This window comes from Cystoisospora suis, assembly GCF_002600585.1.
Source record: "Cystoisospora suis strain Wien I chromosome Unknown contig_1228, whole genome shotgun sequence".
In the NCBI taxonomy this organism is placed as follows: Eukaryota; Apicomplexa; class Conoidasida; order Eucoccidiorida; family Sarcocystidae; genus Cystoisospora; species Cystoisospora suis.
This window is the reverse complement of record NW_027154029.1, coordinates 1-22,010: the sequence shown is the minus strand read 5'-3', so window position 1 is coordinate 22,010 and position 22,010 is coordinate 1. Positions and strand designations below refer to the sequence as shown.

Genomic DNA, 22,010 nt, shown 5'->3' with positions numbered 1-22,010 from the left:
GAAGATACACAGATAGATAAAATTAAAGAGAGACAGAGAGATAGATTAAAGATAGATAGATAGATAGATAGATAGACTGAAGAGGGATAAATAGATAGAGGTTAAATGACGTTTCTTTCTTATTGTGTGTGTATCTGGGGAGAGGGCTTCAGCTTGGCGCTTTTCAAAAGCACATTCTATAGATCATCTATCTGCATGCATGTGTACATACACCTCAACCTTCATGAAGCATATGAACAGACCACGAATGAAAGAAAGAACGAACGTTACCTGTGTACTGAGACAGTGTTTATCCTGAAGCTCTTGAGAGATATCTTGACGGAGAGAAGTAATCCTTGCCAAAAGCTTTTCTACCGTCGTTGCAAAGACACACACAACACAATAAGAATCCAACCAAAACGATTAAAAAGGAGAAAGAAAGAAAGAGATCACTCATACGAAGAAAGATGAATCATTTTTGAGGTGTATATACACACACCCTCTGATCGATTCTTGTGAGAAAGAGAAATGATAAAGGAGTCAATCAATGAATGAAGAGACGGAGAGAGAAAGAAAAAGTCACTTAAACTAACTACCACATTCACCCGAAGCCGCGAACGGCGCAAAAAAGAGAGAAAGAAACAGATCACTTTTCTCATCTGGAAAGAAATAAGGAAGAAGAAGAAGAAGGAAAGAAAGCACTCCCTTCTAGATCTCTTCTTTCTCTATTCCATTCAACTTCATAGAAACCCTCTGTCAATCCCCATGTATATGTAGTAGGTATATTGCCTGTATTAACTAAAGATAGATACACACACGTATAGACAGAGTAGCGATAGAGAGAGAACAGCATCGATACGTAGAAATAGTATCTACATCTACCTGTCTATCTAGAAAGAATAGATGTATCTATGTACGTATATATGTACATACACCGCAGACATGCATGTATCTCTCTATCACTAGTCTATCTATGGTCTTGTTGGCATGCTCAGGATGAGAAGCTGTGGAGGAGCTTCGATACTTGACGACAACCGACTTGTTTAAGAGATCAAGTCGATAAAGAAATAGTCACTCGCAGAACACATAGACACCTCTCTTCTCACTACCTCTACACACACTATAAAGTATATACATATATAGGTATATGAATATATATATGCCATACAGTTGAACATCGATATAAATACTCCGAAGTATATATACACATATGTATAGCTATACACATAGGACACCCACAAAGCGCATTCGCCATATGTGTATTACATAGAGAAATAAATTAAAGATAGATAGACAGAGAAGATAGATAGGTAGGTAGGTAGACCGAGGCAATGTGTATGCGCGCAAGCATGTGTTTCTCATGGAGGCTCAGGATGGATGTGTTAGTTTTCATTTTTTCGCCTTGTACAATGAATGGATGTGTGAGGTGACATAGGATAACTTGTTCTTTTTCTCTTTCTTCTCTTGCTATCCAGCTTTTAGCCTAGAGAGGAGGACTTTTCTTGTTTTGTCATTTTCTTTCGCTTAGGAACTCCGAGAGGCGCTTGAATGGCATCGAGAGAATCGAAAGAAGAAGAAGAATGAACGGGGTATGTATCCTCTAGATGTATGAAGATGTACATGTTGTCTACTCTACTGCGTGTCTCTCTCTCTCTCTTTCTCTCTCTCTCCGCGGTAGACTTGTCTCTGTTCTCTTCCTTACTCTCTGAATACCTAGTTCTTCTCGCAACTTCATCCACATGTCTTGAACCTCGCTCCCACACTCTGCGTGTTACTCCCAAGTTGTCAGTCGCCTGGTTTTTCTCCTTCTCTGTCTCTCCCTTGCTTTCTCTCCGGGCTGATGAGATCCCGTTCTGCACAGGAGTCTTGAAAGTATATGTGTGGAGAGAGATATCACACGCGAAATATATGGTGACGTCGATCTTTTCTGTCGAGAATCATGCATGCCTTTCATCGGACATGGTCTTTGATGGATGATCTAAGAAGCACCGTGTCTATGTGTCTTTCTCGCCTTCTTTATTTATTCTCCCCTTCGCCGTATGAAGACAGTGAACTTCTTCTTCATGTGTCGTCATCGATCTGTGTGTTTTTCTCTTAGCAGAAGTCCGTCAAACAGTGTTAGTGAGGTTTACTTCCATTCTATCATTTGCTCCTAAAGACGTTACTCAATCCTCCTTGTTGCTTGTCATGTAAGGAAGGAAGGAAGTCATACACTGGATTCACAGAAGGGCTTCGGGATAACAGCCTTTCTCGAGTCGTGAGGCAGGGGGGGGTGTCGTTGAAATATTCATCTGTCTAGGTGTATACCTCTCCTATCATCTCTCTCTATATATATATGTACATAGATAGATAGGCATAGATATATGTATATCTATCCTTGTGGGGAGATGCGACGGAGGGCTTGGCAGGTGGCGATGAAAGGACGAGGATTTTGTAGGTGTGGAGTGTTGGTTTTTTTCTCCTATGTGTCTTTGCATGCAGTTGCTCGGAGACCGGGAAGTCTGAAGGCCGTCCGCGATGTAGAAGAAAAGGCAGCGGCCGCTGCGGCAGGAGGAGGAGGAGAAGGAAAGCGTTCAGCTCCAGACGACGACGAGTAAGTTTTCTTCTTTTCTCTTTCCTTCTCTTCCGTCCGATCTTCTGATTCTTTTCTTTCCCTCTCCAATATCTGTCGCTTCTTTTCACCTAAAGATCTTCATCTGTTTCCTTACCATTCTTCTTCTGTCTGGCAAAGAAAGAGGTGCTTCCTGTCTTAACTCGCTCTGTTGCTGGTAAAGAATTGGATTGTGGAAAAGAAGAAGTCACGACCTCTGTCTCTTTCGAATTGACATTGTCGACAGACAGAAAAGAGGTCTCTTCTTGTCAACAATAAAGTGTATTTCTCGCCTTTTTCTTTCTTCTTTTTCTTCTACAGCATCTTTGGAGGGGTCGGAGCGTTCGATGCTCAGCAAGCTCTCATGAAAGCGATAGAGGAGAAGAAGCGAGAAGAGGCCTTAAATCCCACCAAAGCCTCTTCTACGGCTTCTGCTCTGCCTGGCTCAGTTCCCTCGCCAGAAGACAATGAAGAAGAAGAAGACGAAAAGAGTCGGAAGTAAGTTGCTGTTGTCCCCTAATGGAGGTCACGCTGTTCTTCTTCCTAGCTTCTTCACCCTGAGAGAGGCAAGATGCATGGGATCTATGTGGATCTAGGTTCTTATCATGACACATGAGATAGGCAAGATGTCTACATACAGGTTCTTCTCATTACGTTCGAGATATATGCAATTATAGAACTGCGTATATACATTCATATTTATATATGTATGTATGTACTTCTGAGATAGGCAATAGGTCTATCATTTGTACATGTATTGCGGATGTTTGTCTGTGTGTGGTTCCTTTTGATGAGCTGCTTGGGTAGACGCTGCATGCAGAGGTCGTGTTGTTGTTGAGATGGATATAGATACGCAAAAGTTTACGTCTTTATCTCTTTCTTCTTGTTCATAGCTTTTAGGGGCAGAGATCCATGTACGTCTGAATGATGCTACCCTGACCACAGGGTGGGGTGTATCAGTACCAAGAAGGAATCCGTGAATTGTCTTGCCGCGTTTGGGATGAATAGATTCTAAGGCCTCACTATCCAGATCAGTGGAGTCTCCTTAAAACACGCCCATGGCTTCTTGGCGCCTCTGTATATCTCCTGTTGCGCGTACCTATCTATGTAGGTCAAGTCCTGTACCTCGGTATGTATGTCTGTGTCTATGAATGTGTATGTATGTATGTGTGTATATGTGTCTATGAATGTGTATGTATGAACATGTATGTCTATATATGTATGCATTCATATGTATGTGGATAGCGTATCTATTGTTTTATATATATTTGAGAAAATTCTCATGGTTATCATTGGTGATGTGCGGGTTGATGTATGTGAGTATGTATGTATCTATATATATTTATGTAGACTTCCTAACACCTTCGTCGCAATAGCGTAGGTTCTTTCAGCCTCAAAACTAGCATGCTTTTTCTGCTTCTTAACCTATACCTCTTATGTATATCAAGTGCAGATGTACATACGACTTCCTCTGAGCCTACTGTAATCCATTGGTTGTGTTTACCGTGGGGACTTCGAGCTGAAGTCATCGTGGGGAAGTTATCGAAAGAAGAATAAGAAGACGGGCTCGTTTTTCATCGGTCATGTCAAAAGATAGTCTCGATTGTCGCTGATCTAAATCGTGACTAGTTTAGGCTATCCACATACATGCGAATGCATACATACACAGACATACATGTATATTCATACATGCAATGACTAGTTGCGATCATGTCTCTTTTGTGCTGTTGCTATTGTTGTTGCTTTGCCCGTGTATAGGACGATGGAGATTATTCGAGAAGAAGAAGGCATGGAAGTCGATGAGGAACCCGATGCTACAGGAGCAGCTTCAGGAGGCATGGGTGGTGTTAGTGGCGGAGGAGGTAAGTTTTAGCGATGTTGGCTTGAAGGAAGAGAAGAGATGAGAAAGAGAGAGAGAGAGGGACACCAGATGATAAGAAGAAACACTCTCGAACTGTAAGATAGAGCGAAGGAGAAAGAGAGAGAGGCGCATAATGGTACATGTGTCCTTTTCTTACAGAGGAGAGAAATAGAGAGTTTTCGTGGATGGCTCCTGCACATTAATAGGTCATGAAGGAAGAGAAAGATAATGGTAATGGTCGATCTTTCGCAGTGGGGTGGCGTGGTTGTATGTTGATCGATGTGTAAGTTCGAAGAATGCCGAACAGCATACACTCTACTGCCGGAGAAGAAGCGAGTGATAGATAGATTAAAGATAGATAGATGACTCTCATAACCTCCCAACTAGACACTCCCATGAGTTCAGCATGTTTTTTTCGTAGAGGGGGAAGGGATGTAGGTGCGAAGTTCCCGCGTTGTTTTCTTCCTCTTTTCATGAAGAGTTTCACATTCTCCCTTTTTGTATCTTTTATCTTTTCTTTCTTCAGCAATGTCAGAAGATCGACGACATGCCAACGGGGGAGCTGATAGTAGCGGTGCTTTCCATCCTTTTGATCATCAAGGCTGGGATCGAGGTGCAGTTCTCTTTGCTATGTCAAAGAAACCTCAGAGGCGAAGTGCGTCTTTCTTGTATTCTTTCATGTGGAGACGTTGCTTTCTTTTCTCTAACTATCTGTTTCTCAACGGCGTGATAGACATTATGTCGCGTCTTTTCACCTCTAGACGATTTTCTTTTCTGTTTGCTTTTCTCATCCTTGCTCTTTCTCTTCTTCTTCTTGGAGTGATCGTATCACTTCTCAGGAAGAAGAAGAAGCGACATGTGTTGGGAAAGAAGTGTTGAGCATGCATGTAGCTTTCGTTTCATCTCGCGTGGCTGGGGGTTGTATGAAGAAGAAGAGGAAAAGCCGTTCTTGCATCCATGTCGGTATATCTTTCTGTGTGGAGTTTTCCGATCAGTTGCTTTTCATCTAGAGTCTTCTGTTTCATAGATAGAAGGAAGACGGAGGATGAGAACGATGGGTAATGCCCGCTGTTTTGTTTCTTCTCTGTAAAGACCTTAGGGACCGAGACACCGGTCTGTCTCTGTCTCGAGCCGAAGAACGTCACATAGATGTATACATGCGATAGCTTTATGACTGTTTCCATCCTTCTGTCTTTCTCTTCACACCTCATAAGAAAAATACAGTGATGACTGTATAAGACGGTCTTGTGACTGTGGTAGAGATTCGAGGTATCATAGCTACATGTGTAGGGTTCAAATGAGTTGGGTGTGTATGTAAAGTCTTTCTGGCTTATTCTTATTGCAGTCGACGCGAGCCATGTGAGAAGACACTTTTCTCTTTTCATACTCATCTTCATATAGATCTTCAAGAGTGAGAAGAAGAGATGACCTCTTCACTTTGGCTGTCTCGTCTCTCTTACGTCATTGGAGTAGGTAGTGAGTCAATCCGTCATGCGTGTGGGGTATGTCTCAAGTGTATAGGCACTTCTGGAGAAGTGTTCTCTCTACAGTTTGCTTCACGATCCTTCAAGATGTGAGGACATTGCTTCTTTCTGTCTAAAGATGTGTCTGCTGCGATCATCTCAAGGGAGGAGAAAGCTTATCGACATGTCGTGTCTGGCTTGCTTGTTTCGTTTGAATCACATCAGCTTTCCAGACAACTACAGAAGATCAAGACAGAGGTCTTCTTTCTGTCTTCCGGCGGGATGATGAAACCATGCTAAAGCAGAGGCGTGAAGTCTTGAGTGATCAAAGAGAGAAAGACCCTGCCTTTGTCTCCGATACCTATGCCGAATGCTATCCAGGTGGGTCTGCATGTAGAGGCTTTTCCACGTGTCTGGTTGTATGTACACTGTGGTTCCTGTGCATGTCACGTGCAAGAAGGAAGGTTATGAAGCGAGGCTCGGTAGCGCAGATACATACTTTCTATGTTTCTAGTTTAAAAAACCATTGCTGCCTTCGAGGCAAATGGTAGATAGATAGATAGATAGATAGGCCGCTCGAACAAAAGAGACTTGGAGTGGCGATGCTAGGTCGTCTGCTGCGAACTCGTGGGTCTCGTCCTCACTATGTATAACTACGTCTCTCTCTGTGAGTAGCATGCAGCTCTCATGTATCTGGGGGAAAGTGTCTTGCTCCTCTCTCCTTCTATATTCGGCTTCACTTCGTGTCAGGTTAGCGTATAGATAGAGCTTACTAAGGAGACGCAACATGTCTGCAACCTGTCTAATCAAAGGTCTTCTGTCCGGCCATCCTCTCGACTGTGGTGTCCTGATGGCTTCTTCGTCTTATCCATAGAAGTACATGCTTATCTATAGCTGCGGAGATAACAACAGAAAGTCCAAATTTTTTTCATCTGTCGTCCCTCTATCCCATCAATGTACACGTATCTGAATATACATAACACTTCTCCCTGTGCCTGTATACATTACATATATGTATATCTGCGGAAAGGCAGTGCCGGTTGATCCGGTCGCTCTCTTTCTTCCCTGGTATATGATAGCTGTCAGGACTCATAACAACGTTTAGAATAAGGAGTTTATCTTTCTTCTCGTATGATGATGGAGAGCCATGAGGACTTGGCGCATGCACGTGCAACCTCTTTGGATGGTCGAGTGACTGGTGCGGAACGGGTGTTAGCATGGGAGTCGATGTTTCTATCTTCAGCCTGTCTACCTACGTATATACGGGGCTTATACAGTCTTATAGGTGCATGAGCCTCCCAAGAGGACGTGCTCACCTGTAGGGCTGTGTGAGTTAGATAGCTAGATTGACTGATTTATTGATCAGATCAACTAATTAACTAACTGGTTAGCTAGATAAGATATAGTAGATAGATAGAACACACCATAGATGGAGAGGATGATGCGGTTTATTAGATGGGGTATGAGGTGTATTTTGACGAGGGGAAGGTGTTTATGCTTATTTTGTGGTGCTTTCGCTCTTTCTTCCTTTCTTTCGTAGGTTTCGGAAGTGAAGTGGCGTACTTGGGATATGACTCAGACGAGGAAGGAGAACGAAAAGATACAGCCCGTGTCGATACTGGAGAGTACCGTATAATTCACAAAGATAAAAATCAGCAATTCAAGAGCAAGGAAGAGTACGAGAAATACATTGGTAAGTCACACACACCTCCTAAGCTTCCTCGATGATCGTATGCGATCCACGGATATACACCCAGTTATTCCTAAGAATATGTATTGAGCCTTCACACACGTCTAGTTGTGTGACACTCTAGAAAATACTAGGGGACTGGTCGTGCGGACGTCTCCAGGATTTGAACGTGGTTTTTCTTATCATTTTTACGTAATGCTTGTTAGGGGCTCGTGAAAAGAAGACACGCTCAGGGAGTATAGGCGAAATGAAGATATAGGTGTAGTCATCTGCCAGCCATTGTCCTGTTTCTATTGATGCCGCGACTTTACGATTCAACACATACTACAGACAATGCAAGGGGGACTCTATGTATGTTTGCTTTGTTTGAGACCCCTGGAAGCAGAACGACGGAGTGGATCTGTACCTTTCTTCTGCAGTGTGTCTTTCGACGTCGTTCAAGGGCCTGTTCCATTTCCAACAGAATAAGGAGATGTCTTTTAGGCTGACTCACTCCTGGGATTGCTTTTTTTCTTGGTTGTAATCGCTGGGTGTTTAGCTCTCTTGTTTCATCGGATCGAGGCACATGGTATCGCGTGATAAGGAGGGAAGGAATGGAAAAGGTTCTCGGGAGAATGCGATGGATAGTCTCTCTTCATTACTTCGTTGTTGTTTGACAATATTCAGTTAAGAAGTCCTAGGTGACCAAGCCCGATATAAGGATGTATGTCTTTACTTACCCTTGGGGACTTTCTATGTTTCAGGCGAAATCGAGTTTGTGCCTAAAGCTGCGCTCCAATATGGAAGGAGGTTCGCGGGAGATATCAACGCAAGCCGAAAGAAACGGAAGATGAATGTGGACCAGGAATGGAAGAAAATCGAGGGCATGATCAAGGAAAGAAAAGCAGCTGCTGTCGCAACGACAGACAACGGTGCATAAGAAACCCACGTGTGCTTCTCTGTCTTGGTGTGTCCATGAAGAGACTGCTGCAACAAGCTACTCCCGTACTTCGTGGTTCTGTGAGCTTGTCCACCAGCACAACCTTAGGAAAAGACGGGCAGCGTGACCGCAGGAACAGGGCAGACACTCGCAGGGGAGTTCGTCAAGGAAAAGAAAGCAGCAGTTCAAGCGATTTGGGTGATGCGAGCTTTTTGTGCCGCTATCACAAAGTCGCCCCTCGTCCACGCGGGGAATCCCTTGTTAAAGAGAAAGGAAAATCTGTCTCCTTTTCGGACTGGAGAATCACATGGAGAGACACACGGCTGCGCTTGGAGCTTGTGATACCGAGATGCCACGCTTCTCTTCAGACCCGGCAGTCTGCCCTATACTGTTTAAGCTGTAGCCTGAGACCATAGCGCAACCTGTGCGTGAGGAACAAGAGCTCTTGAGTATGCGGCCGCTGGAGTTTTTTGAACAGGAACGGCCTACCTTCCCATGTGCCGTTGGTGGCGCGCTGAGGGGATGATGTCCTTCTAGTGTGAGTCCTGGTCGAACAAAAACCCGCTACCTTTACAAGATACTAAACAGTGCTTTTTTCCGTCTCTGAGGATATCTCGTTTCTTACCTCCTTCAAGGAAAAAAAAAGAATCTGTCGGTGTTTCGTAAGCTCCCTTTTTGCTCAGTATGCTAGAGGCTTGGAAGGAGAGCTGACGTGTGTCCGCTGGCGGACTGCGTCTGTTTGTCATCACTTTCGCTAAACAATAGAGGAGGGCTCGTTCGTAGTTTTGACCTTTTCGAAAGTAACTTGGTCCCGCTTGCAGTACCACATCTGATGGAGCCGATCAGCAAAGCAGAGAACATGCGGTTGGCCGCTGTTGTCGTGGGTTCGCTTCTCCTGTCTCACTCGACGTACGAAACGCAAAAGCCACTCAGCCTCATCGCAACAGCGACATCTGCTCGGGGTGACCGGTCTGCTTCGTAGTAACCTTGCACAGTAACTTTCCTCCGATTGCGTTACCGGCCGTAAAACGCGGCACATGGAGCACCGAACTAAAACGGATAGCTCACCAGCCGGTACGAAGAGCAGGGAGGACATCACTGCTGACAGAAATAGCCGAGAATTTTAGTCCACGAAAACACGTACTGGGATTCTCTTTCGGGTCTTTCAGGATGCAGCCTCAACTCCACGGTCACGTTCTTTCCGGGCTACGTTTTGGAGTACCTTCGCTACCAACGTCTAACGCGCGCAACGCTAGGCTACTCCGGGTCTTTTAAGAAGTGGTGCGGCCCTCTTTCTGTTTCGGCTGCTATTTCTTGCGTACCTGTTGTGCAGTTGCTTTAGACTGTACCCCCCCCAGGCACGGAGGAACGTTCGTTTTCATTCCACACCCGGTGTCGTCGTGACCTCCCTGCGTGGCACCGGCGGCCGAAACTGTAATCAGCGAGCGGTGGATCTGTGTCGCCCGTAACTGAGTGGACAAGTGTCCGTCACAAGATATCTACCCGCTGTCGTCATTTCTGGTGGTTCACTCAAAAACTGCTCTTTGGTCGGTCGTGGCCACGCGGAAACCGGCACCTTGACAAAGCCGCGCAAGTATTCGCGCCGCGTCGGGGTGGTGGCGCCATATTCACGCGAGAATCTTGGGTTCCTCTGATGAGCGTCGCTCCGAACACGCTCGGAGAAGGGAGGACTGCACACCGAAGCAATCCAGTGTATAGCTGGATGAGCACAAGAATCTTGACCGGGATCCACCGAAGAGACACACCAGTAACGCCAGCAGGGCACTTGATCACTCCCCGCGCATAGCCGGAAAGACTGTCCATCTGTTCACCTGTCACGACTACTACAGTAACTCGGCCAGTAGCGCCCTGACCCGCTACAGCAGCGTTGAAGGTGCCCGGGACGAAGGCAACAACTCTGTCTATTTGGATCCTCGAGGTGTCCGCTGTAGTTGCTTCAGCGGTCCAAGGAGACCGCTAAACTCGAGCAGGTGGAACCTGCTGTTGTCGGCCAGCTGAAAGCTCGTTCAGGTTGCAACGGAAAGGCACGCCGGCCGGCAGTAGTAGAAGTATGCACCCTCGGCCTTCCGGGGTTTGGGGAAGAATACAGCAATCATTTCGTGGGAAAGCTTACCGCCCATCTAGAGGCAAGCGCGGGGGCGTCGGGCGCTACATCCCACTGGAAGCTTGCGACTCGGGTTTTACTGTGACGAAGGCGAAGCACGTTCGCGTGTATCGGTATGCTGAGTTCTATTTTCCTTTTCTCTAGGGTAAAGTAGTTTGAGCACTGAAGCTGGCCCCCGAGCTGTCCTTGGGGAGGCGATTGCTTCATCTAAGGTTAGTGATATCACCGACACCGGTTCACCATTTCCTGCACTGAGGCCAGCCTAGCCTCACCAGGTGTCTGTCACAGCAGGCAGTACAAAGTGCAACGGGGGCCCATGTGTAGAGTTCCTGCTTAACCGAACCAAGCTGGAGGCCCGTTGCTGTTTGGTCCCCAAGGCAGAGCAGACGGAAGCGGGGGTCACTGCGAAGTGTGGAACTCGTCCCCCTGGGACAGCCGTTTGGAATCGCAAGCAGGTAGCTGGCCTTTATGACTAGCTGAGGAAAGTGTCGACTGCAGGAAGACGCTCCGCAGTGGCACACCACAGCAACCACGCTTCCGGAAAGCGTTCCGGCAATTCACGCAGCTCCTACGTGTTCTCTTGCACACCGCTCAGGTTGGCGTATCGACAGAGGCGCACATCAGTCCCTAGGTGACGTGTGTTGGCCGGGAGTCTACCCTCACGGAGCAGTAGACAGTGACAGGGACGAATGTCACTGTCTACTGCTCCGTGCTGGCCACCAAAGACACCGCTGCGCGGGCAAGAAAAAGGGGAACCGTCGCCGTTGCTGCGGTATCTGTACTCGAGCTGAGAATCATCACCGGCAAATCAAACGCGACGGATGGGATAATGAGAGCTTGTCTTGCACGAAAGGCTAAGTACGGGCGCTTCTTGCCTGGCCGCCCCGGGTGCCCTCAGTTCGCGTAAAAGCCGAGTTTTGTACGCCGGTAAAGAGTGTGCAAACTGACCCGACTATGAAAGAGCACACGATTTTGCTCTAGGAGGTGTGCAGTTGTGCGGGCAGTCGACTAGGCAAAGAAACCTCCTTGGGACGCACCAGACCTGTGCCTGCCCATCACTGGCTCGTTGCAAGAGGCGTCGCGTCGTCGGGGGCCCGAATATCGTGTGGAAACTCTTCGGGAACAGGTATTCTCTTTCCAGTTGGCCGACTACCAACGCGTGTTCACAGACAGGTTACTCCTTTGCTATCAGAACAAAAAGAAATCCTCTAGTCGGCAAAGTAAACGCCTAGCTTGAAGTGCTGGCACACCTCGGTTTCTGGGCGAAGCTTGGCCAAGGGAAACTCGGCCTTTGTCGAGTGCATGAGGCAAGAAAGGCTTCTGGTGAACCCCGAGATGATTTTGATCTATAGTTTGAAGATCGCTCAGAACTGCCCTCCTAGTACCCACTGAAGGCTGCCCCCGGTTCGTTTTGCTACATGCACTCCGTGCTGGTAGCGCATGTACGGGTACTAGGCAACAGCGCACCTCAAATTCTCGTTCAAGCGTGTTGTGAGCTTTCGTCACGGCGACCGCATTCCACTCCCGTCTATCCTTCCCGAGCTGGGGCTTGTGTGTATCACTTCTCTCGCGCGCACTCAGCGACTACCAGGCGAGAGGGTGCCTCTGCTCGGCCACCACGCGTCGAGCCTTACGGCCTGTGTGCCGCAATCGGTCTGCAGGCTCGAGATCTAGTGCGCTTTTTCTTTGTTTCAGCAGCTTGTGTGCGACTTTCGCGCCATCTTTGAACTCCGGAGCATACCGGCGGGACTGCACCAGGAGCTAACACAGCGGTAAATCTGCGGGCTCGCGCTCCATGCACCAGCAAATTCTAAACGCTCCCCGCTCTCTGCGTAATTTTTCCGCTGCGGCCTTGATACCCCTAGCCGGCCCTGACGGACGACCCAGTGACAGGATACCAAAGTCCTGTTTTCGCACGCGTGCAGTTTCGTACGTGAAGCAGTTTTTTGTAGGCCACTTGCTCAGAGTTGCCGACTTCGGCGTGATCGGTCCAAGCACGGTGCAGTACTCGTGACCAGGCGCGAGTCTACAGGCGCTTCTCGCCGAGCCAGCAACTTATTTCCGACAGTGCACTGCTCTCAGAGGGATAGGTAGCGTCGACACCTCGCCAGTGGTTCTGTCGAGCACGTGGGCAGTCAATACCTCTTCTGCTATGCGTCAGGTGTTGCAGTGCACTCGAAGAAGAGAACTATATGTCCCTCCTAACACCACATCCGAACTCATTCGGTTCGCACTCCACAAGGTTTTCTGAGTGCGTGCGTCAGCGGCGAGACTGCTGATGAGGGTCGACCTTCCGAGGTAGAGGCAAAGCAGGAAGTGGAGGTTTTCTTTCTCCTTCAAGTCGGTGTCATTCAATTCCGCGCACGAGTCCCATGACCTGCACAGTTCAGAGCCCTACCTGCCTGGTTTTGCCACGTTCTTACGTAGTTCTTGAGCAGCAAGACTAACTGAAGCAGGTCTTCCGGAAAGCGAAAGTGCTCTGAGCAATTCCACTTTACCGCAGTGTGCAAGTGTACCAACAACGCGACATAATGTTTTCGCGCAGCCCGTCACCCAGTGAGGACGACTCGTCCCCTTCACTGGACGGCTACGCCAGTGAGGCTTCGTCTGTTCGAGAAGATGAGAAGTTGGCGCCACTCCCTGAGGGAGCCTTCAATTACTTGGAGAACGCCAATGCCAGCGCGGAGTCCAGAAAGCTGGCGTCATATGTTAGAAAGTACCGAGCAAGCTTCAAGCGCCTGCCTCTCTTGCTCAAGCCCCTCCCCCGCCAGTTCTTCCCGGCTATTGGCGAAGTGGATGCTCTGCTTAAAATCCCCCCTCCTGATGGGTCGTGGGATCCAACAGGTACGGAGATTTACGCGTGGTGTACGACATCGCGGAACACAAACCGCGATGGAGACCGTCAGGTTTTACACGGGAGTAAAACCGCATAGTAGCTCCCCTTGATTTACCTTTGTTACGCTAGGATTGGAGTTCGTTGACGAACCAGCGTTAGAACAGAGCGATTCAGCTGCACTATGGTTGGAGCTCGCGGCTATACGCCCCTGCAAACCCGCGGATAAATCTGACGGTGGCCCTCCCTGCATCGAGGAGCAGGGCAAAGAGCGGAACTTTCGTATTGACAAGTGGATTGAAACAGTTCGGAGGCTCAAGAGCCAGCACCACGGATCCGACGTGTGGCATTTCCTGGATTCCCTCGACTTCGAGTAAGCTCATAGCGAGAGGAGTGTGTGTAACGCGCTTGACTTCCTTCCTCAGTCAAGCTGCGCGATTCCGAAAACCAATAGCTTCCGTACCGGGTGTTACCTGCCCTGTATCAGAAGTTGCCGAGGCAGCTTCGGACCCTTCGTACATCCGCAGTGAGGCTAGCGTTACAGGGCCGGCTTTACCATGGTATCTGTGATTGGTTACGAGGAGCATTCTCGGTTATTCTGTAACTTTTCTTGTGCAACCCTCCGTTTAAGGGACCACCACTCAGACTCTAGTAGAGCTTAGACATCCTACCGCGAAGTTCAGAGAAACTGTAGGCGGAATGCGACGGACACGTTGCGCAGCTCCAGACAGAACCAGTGCCACGGCTTGTCTGCAGTTTGATGTTTGGCATCCAGCACTCTGATGCGACCATGGCCAGAAGAGATTGCGAAGATGATGGAACCGAACCCTCAAAAACTGGCCTTGGAGGAGACCAGTCTCGGCCTGGCTGACATCCTGAAAATTGGTTGCGCCCTTCTAAGGATTCCCCGAACAGGACACCACCTGAACGCGTCGTTACATGCACTGCTCATGCTCTATCTCGAACTGAGCGGAAGTAATGGACTATGCAGCAGGGACCGCGAATCTGGCTGATAGTGAATGTGATGCCTCGAACGATCTTGAGAATAGTCTCTACGGACGGCCTCTATCAAGTCTCGAAGACAAACCAGAATGCTAAAAAGCTGCCGCCCACTGCCTCTGCGAAATACCAGTACCCCAGCATCGCTGGAAGCGACTCCGATGAATCTACGAATTTATATTTGAATGCCCCGAGTCAAAGCAACTGTCGACAATGGACAGCGAGAAATGGCGGACCGAAGATGAACCTCTACAAACTGTTTCCACATCCACAGGCATTACGTCGGTCTCACAGCATTCGAAACAAACGAGACAAAAACGTGCACATATCCCATTACCGAGGCCACCCCTCTGCTCTCTTCCTCGACAAGCCACCCGAAAAGATGACAGACGACGCTCCTTTTGAAGGCAAACAATTCCAACCCTCTGTCCACCCCTACTATGTCGCCTCTAGAGATGTAACACGTCGAAAAAGAAGACGTGCACTGCCAGCTCATCTTCCGTTTTCTCCACTGGAAGTTCACACCTTGTGGTACGAGCTCCCGGCATACTCTTACATCACTAGAATCGTGTTTCGATTTCCCGAAGACGACGAGGAAGAGGCCACGAGTTATATGCGACTAACATCACGCGACGGAAACAAAATGTCCTCAGGCACCATGAATTCGGATTTGATCCACACTGCAAATGCCCTCGCGCTCAAGGAATTCCTTCACAGCATTACGCTGGTCCCCCTGGAGCTGAATGATGCTGCCGTGCTCCGGGTCCTCAATCACCGTCCCATTACAGCTGAATTCCTTCTTCAGCGCTCGAACCATCTTCTTCAAGTCGAAGGCTTTATCCAAGCCTTGGACAGTCGTTACGCTTTTACGTCCGTTCCTTTGCTGATTTCTGATGTCTGGAAAAAACAGAACGAGACCAGAAACCACCAAGTCCAGATAAAAAAGACAAAGACCTCTAAAGAATTATGGCTGTATGAACTGACGTGGAGTACCACTTACGTATCAGGTGAGTTGTTGAGCCGCCGGCACTTAACTGGGAAGTGTCATTGGCGAAGGGGTCAGAAACACCGAAGTTCTGAATCTCGAGGGACATCAGAAAACCTGCGAACAAAAAGCCAAGAGCAACTGCGAAACGGTGTGAGAAACGATCATATCACTCCGCCGTCCCGTGGAGAATATTCGAAGAATGGTGTGAGCGCGAAAACTAAAGAAAGCACCAAGCTGAAGTATATTATTGAGAGGCAAAAGTGAAGGGAAAAAGCGACTCCCACGAAAGGAGCTATACTGCACCAGCTCCGTCATGAGAAACCGGCGGCGTTTCCACGCTGTCAGTCGTATCGCTGAGCGGAGCAAAAAGGGAAGGCGAAATCGGCAAAAAACAAATCTCACCTGTGAGAGACACGGGTGGAAAAGCTCCGATGGAGTTGCAAAGGAAAAAGTCAGTTACAATCAGGCGAGATATTCGGAGAAGACGACAACACAATGAACAGCAAGTGAGAAGCTGGAGGAATAAAACAGAATGAGATCTTCCAGAGGCTCAGGAGACCGCGGGTAGGGTGGGCTAGACCCGACGCGCTTGCGAGCATTGGCGGAAGTTGCGCGCACCGCAGACGTGGCTCAGCCGACGTGATGACGCGTGACCGTCGCTCGTGGTGGGGGAGTCCGTTGGTCACTAGAGCGAACACCCACAAGCCTTGCGACGGGAACTGCTGCCCGTGTAAAAGGCCACGATCCCTCTTGCAGGTCTACAAGCCACTCTAGGTAGTTCAATTGCGCGTGTTTGACAAGGCCCTTGCTGGGAGTAGGTTGAAAGGCGCTGTCTGTTGACGCTTTAGAGCGTCGTTTTTCTTTCCACCGGTAGTATCCCTGCTTTTAGTAGCACTCAAACCCGGGTCTACGAAATGAGAAGCCACGATGGCACTTTGCTACTAAGCGAACGAGAGAATCATCCCTTATTCCCGCGTATCGTGGCGGCAACCGGTTGACAGATGCCGGATGATGGGAAACATGTTTATAGGGAGGCAGCAGTTGGGATCAAGCTAGGATAGATGCATGCGGCACTCAAAGCTGAGCCATAAAAACGAACGAAAACTCACCAAACTGAGCTAAAACACAAAGTACAGGCGTCGCCAACCGAGTAGACGACGCCTGTTTTACGCTACAGTAGAGAAGTGTTCACCTGACTCAACGGCCCGACTGCTGGCGGCCTAGCAGGTTCACGGCGCTTCTGGCTTTGATTCCTCGCTGCTTCTGTTGTCTCCATGTCGAGTTTCCTACCGTTTTCCCAGCGTTTTCTGTGCTCCTCGGGCTTTCTCGCCTTCCGGTTCCTTTCCGGTTTGACTCTGTAGCTTATGTCTTTGATTAGCCTAGAGTATCAGTCGCTTTTTTTCTCTGCGGCAGGATCCCTTGCGCCGACAACTGGCGCCTAGGGGTACCATCCGTAGTGGTTGCTCGACCAAATTCTACGTGGCAGATCATCGATTCTGCCTTGCGCGTGAAACCTTCATGCACATTTCCGGTGTAGCTGTACCGAGGAAGAGGGAATGCAATGAGAAACAGGTACTTTCGTGCCCTGACTTCTCAGCATCGCCTCTTTTTTTGACTTCTCTCGGTTCCCATGAGTCTTCTGTTGCCGTGATAGCCTTCAAGGATTTCATCTGTAGCCTTTCGCATCGTTTCCAACACATTTGTAGCTTATTCACCTGCCATTGGCCTCTTGTTTGATGGTTGGCGGCGGGTTAGCTCCTTTTGCGGTTTTTTCTTTGCTCGTCTCACGCCACGATTGTTTTTCTCTTCCGCGTACGGGAGATAGTAGAGTAGCTATTGACCTGGAATTGGCGGGTTACTACCGTTCATCGTTTCTCGTCTAAGTCTTGCTTTCCTCTGGCGTTCCTTTATAGGTATAGGTCGGACAGCTTCTTTTCTGTCCTCGTAACAGCGAGCGGACACAGTTTTCAACATCAACTAGAGTTTCTCTCTTTTGGCTTGTATCCACGTCTCTTGAACTGCCCCCGGAGACGGAAGCGCCCGTACGCTCTTGTTTAGGCTACGTCATCTTCAACGTCTTGTCTCCTCATGCGACTTTCTACATTTTCCAGCCTGTTTCTCCCATCGACTGGCGCGATTATTCCTGCTGTATACATTGGAGCCGCGTTACTATAGCTGTTTACAAAATGCCTCCCTTTGCTAGAGGGCTGCGATCAGGCGTCTTGTTGCCAAGTTTTCTTCGTCTTCCCACCTCCATTCGTAGCTCGGTGTCGTAAGAAAGAAAGAAAGAAGAGGAGAGCACCTCTGGTGACGTAGAGAGAGTTAGTCGGCTGTGCTTCGATTGTCTCGGGGCCGCCCCTTTCTCATTTTCTCTTGACTACATCTCCTTATCTATGTCGGTATGGCTCGCCAAGCGGTTTCTGGCTCTTTTTCTTTAGGCCGATTGTTCTTCTCATCTTGATGCTTCTCTATTCTTCTCGTGTAAAGGTCATATGCCCCGACCCGTCACCGCCATCTTCCTAGTCTCGCGTCTCGCTTCAACGGCAGATCCTCTCAAGGCAACAGTTCAGAAAGAACTGTCAGTAGGTATTCTAGCGACTCTGCATCTTTTACGCATGCGGCATGAGGTGAGTAAACAAAGATTCTGATCGACTGTAGCCGAGCGACTCCTCAGATCCTCCCGCTTCCCCCTCACTAAAAGAAAGCAAGCTTCTTTTTCTTTTTCTTCTTCTTTTTCTTCTGGGGTGGTATGCTGTCGTACTTAGCTCTTCGTCACACCGTGTCCACTACTTTTTGTTGTATACGTTCTTCTCTACGAGCTGTCTTCAACTTTCAGCTCCTTTCTCTGACAACGGCCCATCCTTTTGTTTTGCCTACTTATGGGCTCCGCCTTGCTTTCTCTTCTCCGCCCTCCCTCGGTGGTTCCTGTCTGCATCAAAAGGTGTCTATTAGAATGAGGGTTCTCTTCCGGTCAGGCAAATGGGCTGTCTCTCGTTCTTTTTCTCTTGACAACACCTATGAGAAGGAGCGGAAGATCTCTCCTTTTATGTGCGTTCAAGTCGCCTCTTCATATCATATACAACCGAACAGACTGCCTTTCGTTGTTGTCATTTCTTACCCCTCTTTATGCCGGAAGACTTTTTAGCCATCGTTCTATCTCCTCCTCTTCCACATTAAGCGACTATCAAACTCGTTTGTTCTATCTTCCTCAAGACTCGATCATCAACCAGTCGATCTTCTCTTTCCTCTCCATCCCTCTTCCCATCTGTAAAAGATCTCCCTTTCTCTCTCTCCTCTTTCTCTTTCTCTCTCTCTCTATCTCTCCTCTTTCTCTGTATCTTTGTCTATCTTTTCCTACACGAACCATGGCTCAACATAATAGTAATAATACCCTTCAAGTTCCAGGGGGGTCCTCTTCACCCCCCCCTCCCCCCCCTGGACGAGGCCCAACCCCTTCGCCTGCAGAACGACTTTACGCATCCGCTGCCGCCCATCATCCTCCTAGGTGTACAGTTGTTGATCGAAGCGAATCGAGACCACCTGAACAAGAGATCCGCAGAAATGGCTTTACACGTCCTCTCCAAGCTTTCCAGATTCTGTCTTGGGTGCTCTTCGGGGGCGATATTCTCATGTTTTATCTCATCTTCATTCCTAGTGTATCTCTAGGTGTCAAGATAGGGGTAGGAATTTTCTTTGGTCTATGCGCTGCATGCGCCTTCACCTTCGGATGGATAGCGACGTCAGATGATCCTATCGATCCTATCGCTTTCGAAAGTGGGCCTTACTCTGAGAAACCCATGACGGAAGTCCATGCAGATATGAGAGAATGTGATGTATGCGGGTATGTGAATNNCTGAAAGAAAGAAAGAATGTGATGTATGCGGGTATGTGAATGAAAGAAGTAAACATTGTCGGGTTTGTAATAAGTGTGTCGACGGCTTTGATCATCACTGCATGTGGATCAATAACTGCGTGGGACAAAAGAACTACAGGTAAGATCACACAAGGGGTGTATCTTTTTCCTGTGTGGTTCCGCTACATTTCGGAATGGAGTGTCTAGATAGCTGGACATACTACAAGCGACGTAGCTAGGAGGGGAGCTAGCCAGTGTCTATCGAAGGGTGGTACAGAACGATGAGGGGAGACATGGGTGATTCCAACATGTTGAGAGAAATAGATGCACGCAAGGGAGGAACTGGAGAGCGAGTAGATAGATAGATTGAAGAGAGGTAGAGTAAAGATAGTTTGTTCATGTGAAGGTCTAGAGAGAGACTGTTGACTCAGAGAAGTCTTATTCTCCTTACACGTGGAGAAATACAAGTGGGATAAATGGAAGGGATCAGCTGGGAAGGAAAGCATGTATGTATGTATTTATATAGAGGGAGATCTCTAGATGTCTGTAGACCTATGTAAAGAGAACGTGTGCTAGGAAGCTTGGAGTGTAGATCCGTTCAGATGAACGATAATAGAACATGCCATACATCTGCTATCTGACGTCTATCTTCTCGGTTGGTGTAGGCATGCGAAGATAGAGGCAAGCTTTGTGATAGAGCACACACACAGCTCCCAGTATACGTCCTATCATCACATACATGCCTCTGCTCTGTATCTGTATAGCCACTGAATATGGTTAGCTCCTTATACTCGTGCTTGTGTGTCTCGTTATTCTTCCTGACATGTCTCTAGCACTCTTTGTATCACATCCCTTGCTGTAGGGGAGAGCGCCTGGCGTCTCTTCAGACAGCAGGAACTTCGTCTCTGTATATGTATGTATATATATGAAAGGTACATACATGCGTATCTTAGATGATGTGAGGGCTTTTCTTCAGTTTGTCCGGCAGCATCAGTAATACGTGCTTGCCCTTCTGTGACCTGCGTTGTCCTGTTAATGGAGTAAAAGAACTTTCATTCGAGCTTATTAAAGTGGGTGCGTCGTGTCAACCACCCTTGTCTTTACGACTGCATGCATTCATTCTCTTGTATATAACGATATGAGATGATGAGCTTTCATAGGCATTCTGGAGACAAGAATTGTCTTCTGTGTCCTCGTCTCTGTACCTTATATATGTATACCTATATAGATATGCGTTATCACCAAGCATGTATAAATATATATATATATTGTATATCTCCACATATGCCCTCCGGTTCCGCACATGTGTTGTAAGTGTCTCTACTTCCTCCTCTATACCAACGTAAACTTATGATCTGTAAGGCATCTTTATCAAGGTTTTCTTCACCCTGTGTATCTACTGCTGCTTTCTTCTTCTTCTTCTCCTGTTGCGGTTGTATTCTTTGTAGATCTTTCTTCACTTTACTCGTTGCGACTGCTTTAATGACAGTCGCCCTTATAATTGTGGCTGTCTGGTGTATTTTAGAGGAGGCCATTTGGAATCGTGCTGGTCCTCGATGGCATGAAGTAAGCACCCCTTAACGATCTATCGTCAGATCTACTACAAATGTATCTCTGTCTTGCTCTATTGTTACAATAGACATGCCTGCTTATATGGATAGATAGGCTTCTTCAGGGTCTCCTATTCATTGTGTGTTGTCCCACTCTCATCGACTATATAGAACTTGCCTAACCACATGTGGACGCATCTTTACTCTCTCCCTCTTTCCTTTTATCTCCTTCTCGGATCTGCTGTTTGTCTAGCTGTTACGCGACCTTTCTCCCTTCTCTTTTCATCCTCTATCTATCTATCTATCTTTGATCTATCTATTTATATGTGAAGTGGTTTCCTGCGTGTCAGAGACAATCAGCAGATACACACTGGCGTTTATTTCAGTGTAGCTAGGACAGATGCGACGTTTTACGTAGACACTCTCCACGCGATGGATCGATGCGCCTCAAGGCAGTCCTTCTTATCTCAGACTTAGGAGGGATGATCTACGGTGATGGCTCTCTCTAGTCATAGGTGACTATTGTATGAAGCATTCCTGGGTTGCTTCTCTTCATGTGTCTCCTTCGCGCGTTGTTCTCGTTTCTATAGGTATGAATATGTATCTGTGCATATATGTGTGTATGAATATGTAGGTATGTCTATGTATGTCTGAATGTATATGTATGTGTGTCTGTTACGTATGGATGTATATCTATGTATGGCTGTTTATGAATAGTGTATGAATGAAGATCCATGTGTGTGTGAGGGGGGGGGGTGTGTATGTATGGATGCCTATGTATGACTGTGTATAGATGAATTCTGTGTATGCGTATGTATGTACGTATGTCTATTATGTATGCATGTATATGAGTATGTATGTACACCGGGTTTTTGTGTATATTTGTAGGCCTACGGCTGGTATAATACAATAGCGTATTACGTCATTGTCTGCATTCCTCTTGTCTTAAATCTTCCACTCTTCGGCCTCGTCGTTCAATTGCTCGCTCTCCATTTGTATCTCATTAGACACAATCTTACCACCTTCGAATACATCACTCTACGTGTACATGAAGAGGTAAGAACGACCAACACCCGTACAAATACAAGCTTCTATACTCTCTCCAAATTCACTCTTCAACCATCTCTCTTCTATCTTTCTATCTCCAATCTATCTATCTA

General features: G+C 47.5%; 4 protein-coding genes across 4 annotated transcripts; 3 read left to right on the top strand and 1 right to left on the bottom strand.

The window, feature by feature from the left end:
- The first annotated feature begins 1,507 nt into the window (after nt 1–1,507).
- Nucleotides 1,508–9,014, top strand: CSUI_002884 (red family protein). The gene is made up of 8 exons (XM_068063083.1): nt 1,508–1,568; nt 2,461–2,572; nt 2,891–3,067; nt 4,328–4,431; nt 4,957–5,085; nt 6,119–6,274; nt 7,434–7,586; nt 8,327–9,014. Exons 3-8 carry the CDS (start codon nt 2,934–2,936, stop codon nt 8,500–8,502), a joined length of 852 nt encoding a protein of 283 aa, XP_067924944.1. The 5' UTR covers nt 1,508–1,568; nt 2,461–2,572; nt 2,891–2,933; the 3' UTR covers nt 8,503–9,014.
- Nucleotides 9,015–13,158: 4,144 nt separating this feature from the next.
- Nucleotides 13,159–14,473, top strand: CSUI_002883 (intraflagellar transport protein 46; the record flags this gene model as incomplete). The annotated part of the gene is made up of 3 exons (XM_068063082.1): nt 13,159–13,471; nt 13,593–13,833; nt 14,236–14,473. 3 exons carry the CDS (start codon nt 13,159–13,161, stop codon nt 14,471–14,473), a joined length of 792 nt encoding a protein of 263 aa, XP_067924943.1.
- Nucleotides 14,474–16,006, bottom strand: CSUI_002882 (translation initiation factor). The gene is made up of 3 exons (XM_068063081.1): nt 15,850–16,006; nt 15,460–15,561; nt 14,474–15,356 (listed from the first exon to the last, which is right to left on the bottom strand). Exons 2-3 carry the CDS (start codon nt 15,551–15,553, stop codon nt 15,109–15,111), a joined length of 342 nt encoding a protein of 113 aa, XP_067924942.1. The 5' UTR covers nt 15,554–15,561; nt 15,850–16,006; the 3' UTR covers nt 14,474–15,108.
- A 259-nt stretch (nt 16,007–16,265) lies between these two features.
- On the top strand, nt 16,266–21,909 carry CSUI_002881 (dhhc zinc finger domain-containing protein). Its single transcript, XM_068063080.1, has 3 exons — nt 16,266–19,439; nt 20,749–20,866; nt 21,739–21,909. The coding sequence occupies exon 1, from the start codon at nt 18,465–18,467 to the stop codon at nt 19,302–19,304; it is 840 nt and encodes a 279-aa protein (XP_067924941.1). The 5' UTR covers nt 16,266–18,464; the 3' UTR covers nt 19,305–19,439; nt 20,749–20,866; nt 21,739–21,909.
- Nucleotides 21,910–22,010: the final 101 nt, after the last annotated feature.

Bases quoted from the DNA above. Each gene is read 5' to 3' on its own strand.
- CSUI_002882 (XM_068063081.1), bottom strand. From the start codon at position 15,553: ATGTCCCTCGAGATTCAGAACTTCGGTGTTTCTGACCCCTTCGCCAAT. The intron at 15,357-15,459 runs GTAAGTGGTACT...TGTTTTTTCCAG, and splicing joins CTCAACAACTCACCTGATAC to ACATCAGAAATCAGCAAAGG.
- CSUI_002884 (XM_068063083.1), top strand. From the start codon at position 2,934: ATGAAAGCGATAGAGGAGAAGAAGCGAGAAGAGGCCTTAAATCCCACC. The intron at 4,432-4,956 runs GTAAGTTTTAGC...TTCTTTCTTCAG, and splicing joins TGGTGTTAGTGGCGGAGGAG to CAATGTCAGAAGATCGACGA. The intron at 7,587-8,326 runs GTAAGTCACACA...TCTATGTTTCAG, and splicing joins AGAGTACGAGAAATACATTG to GCGAAATCGAGTTTGTGCCT.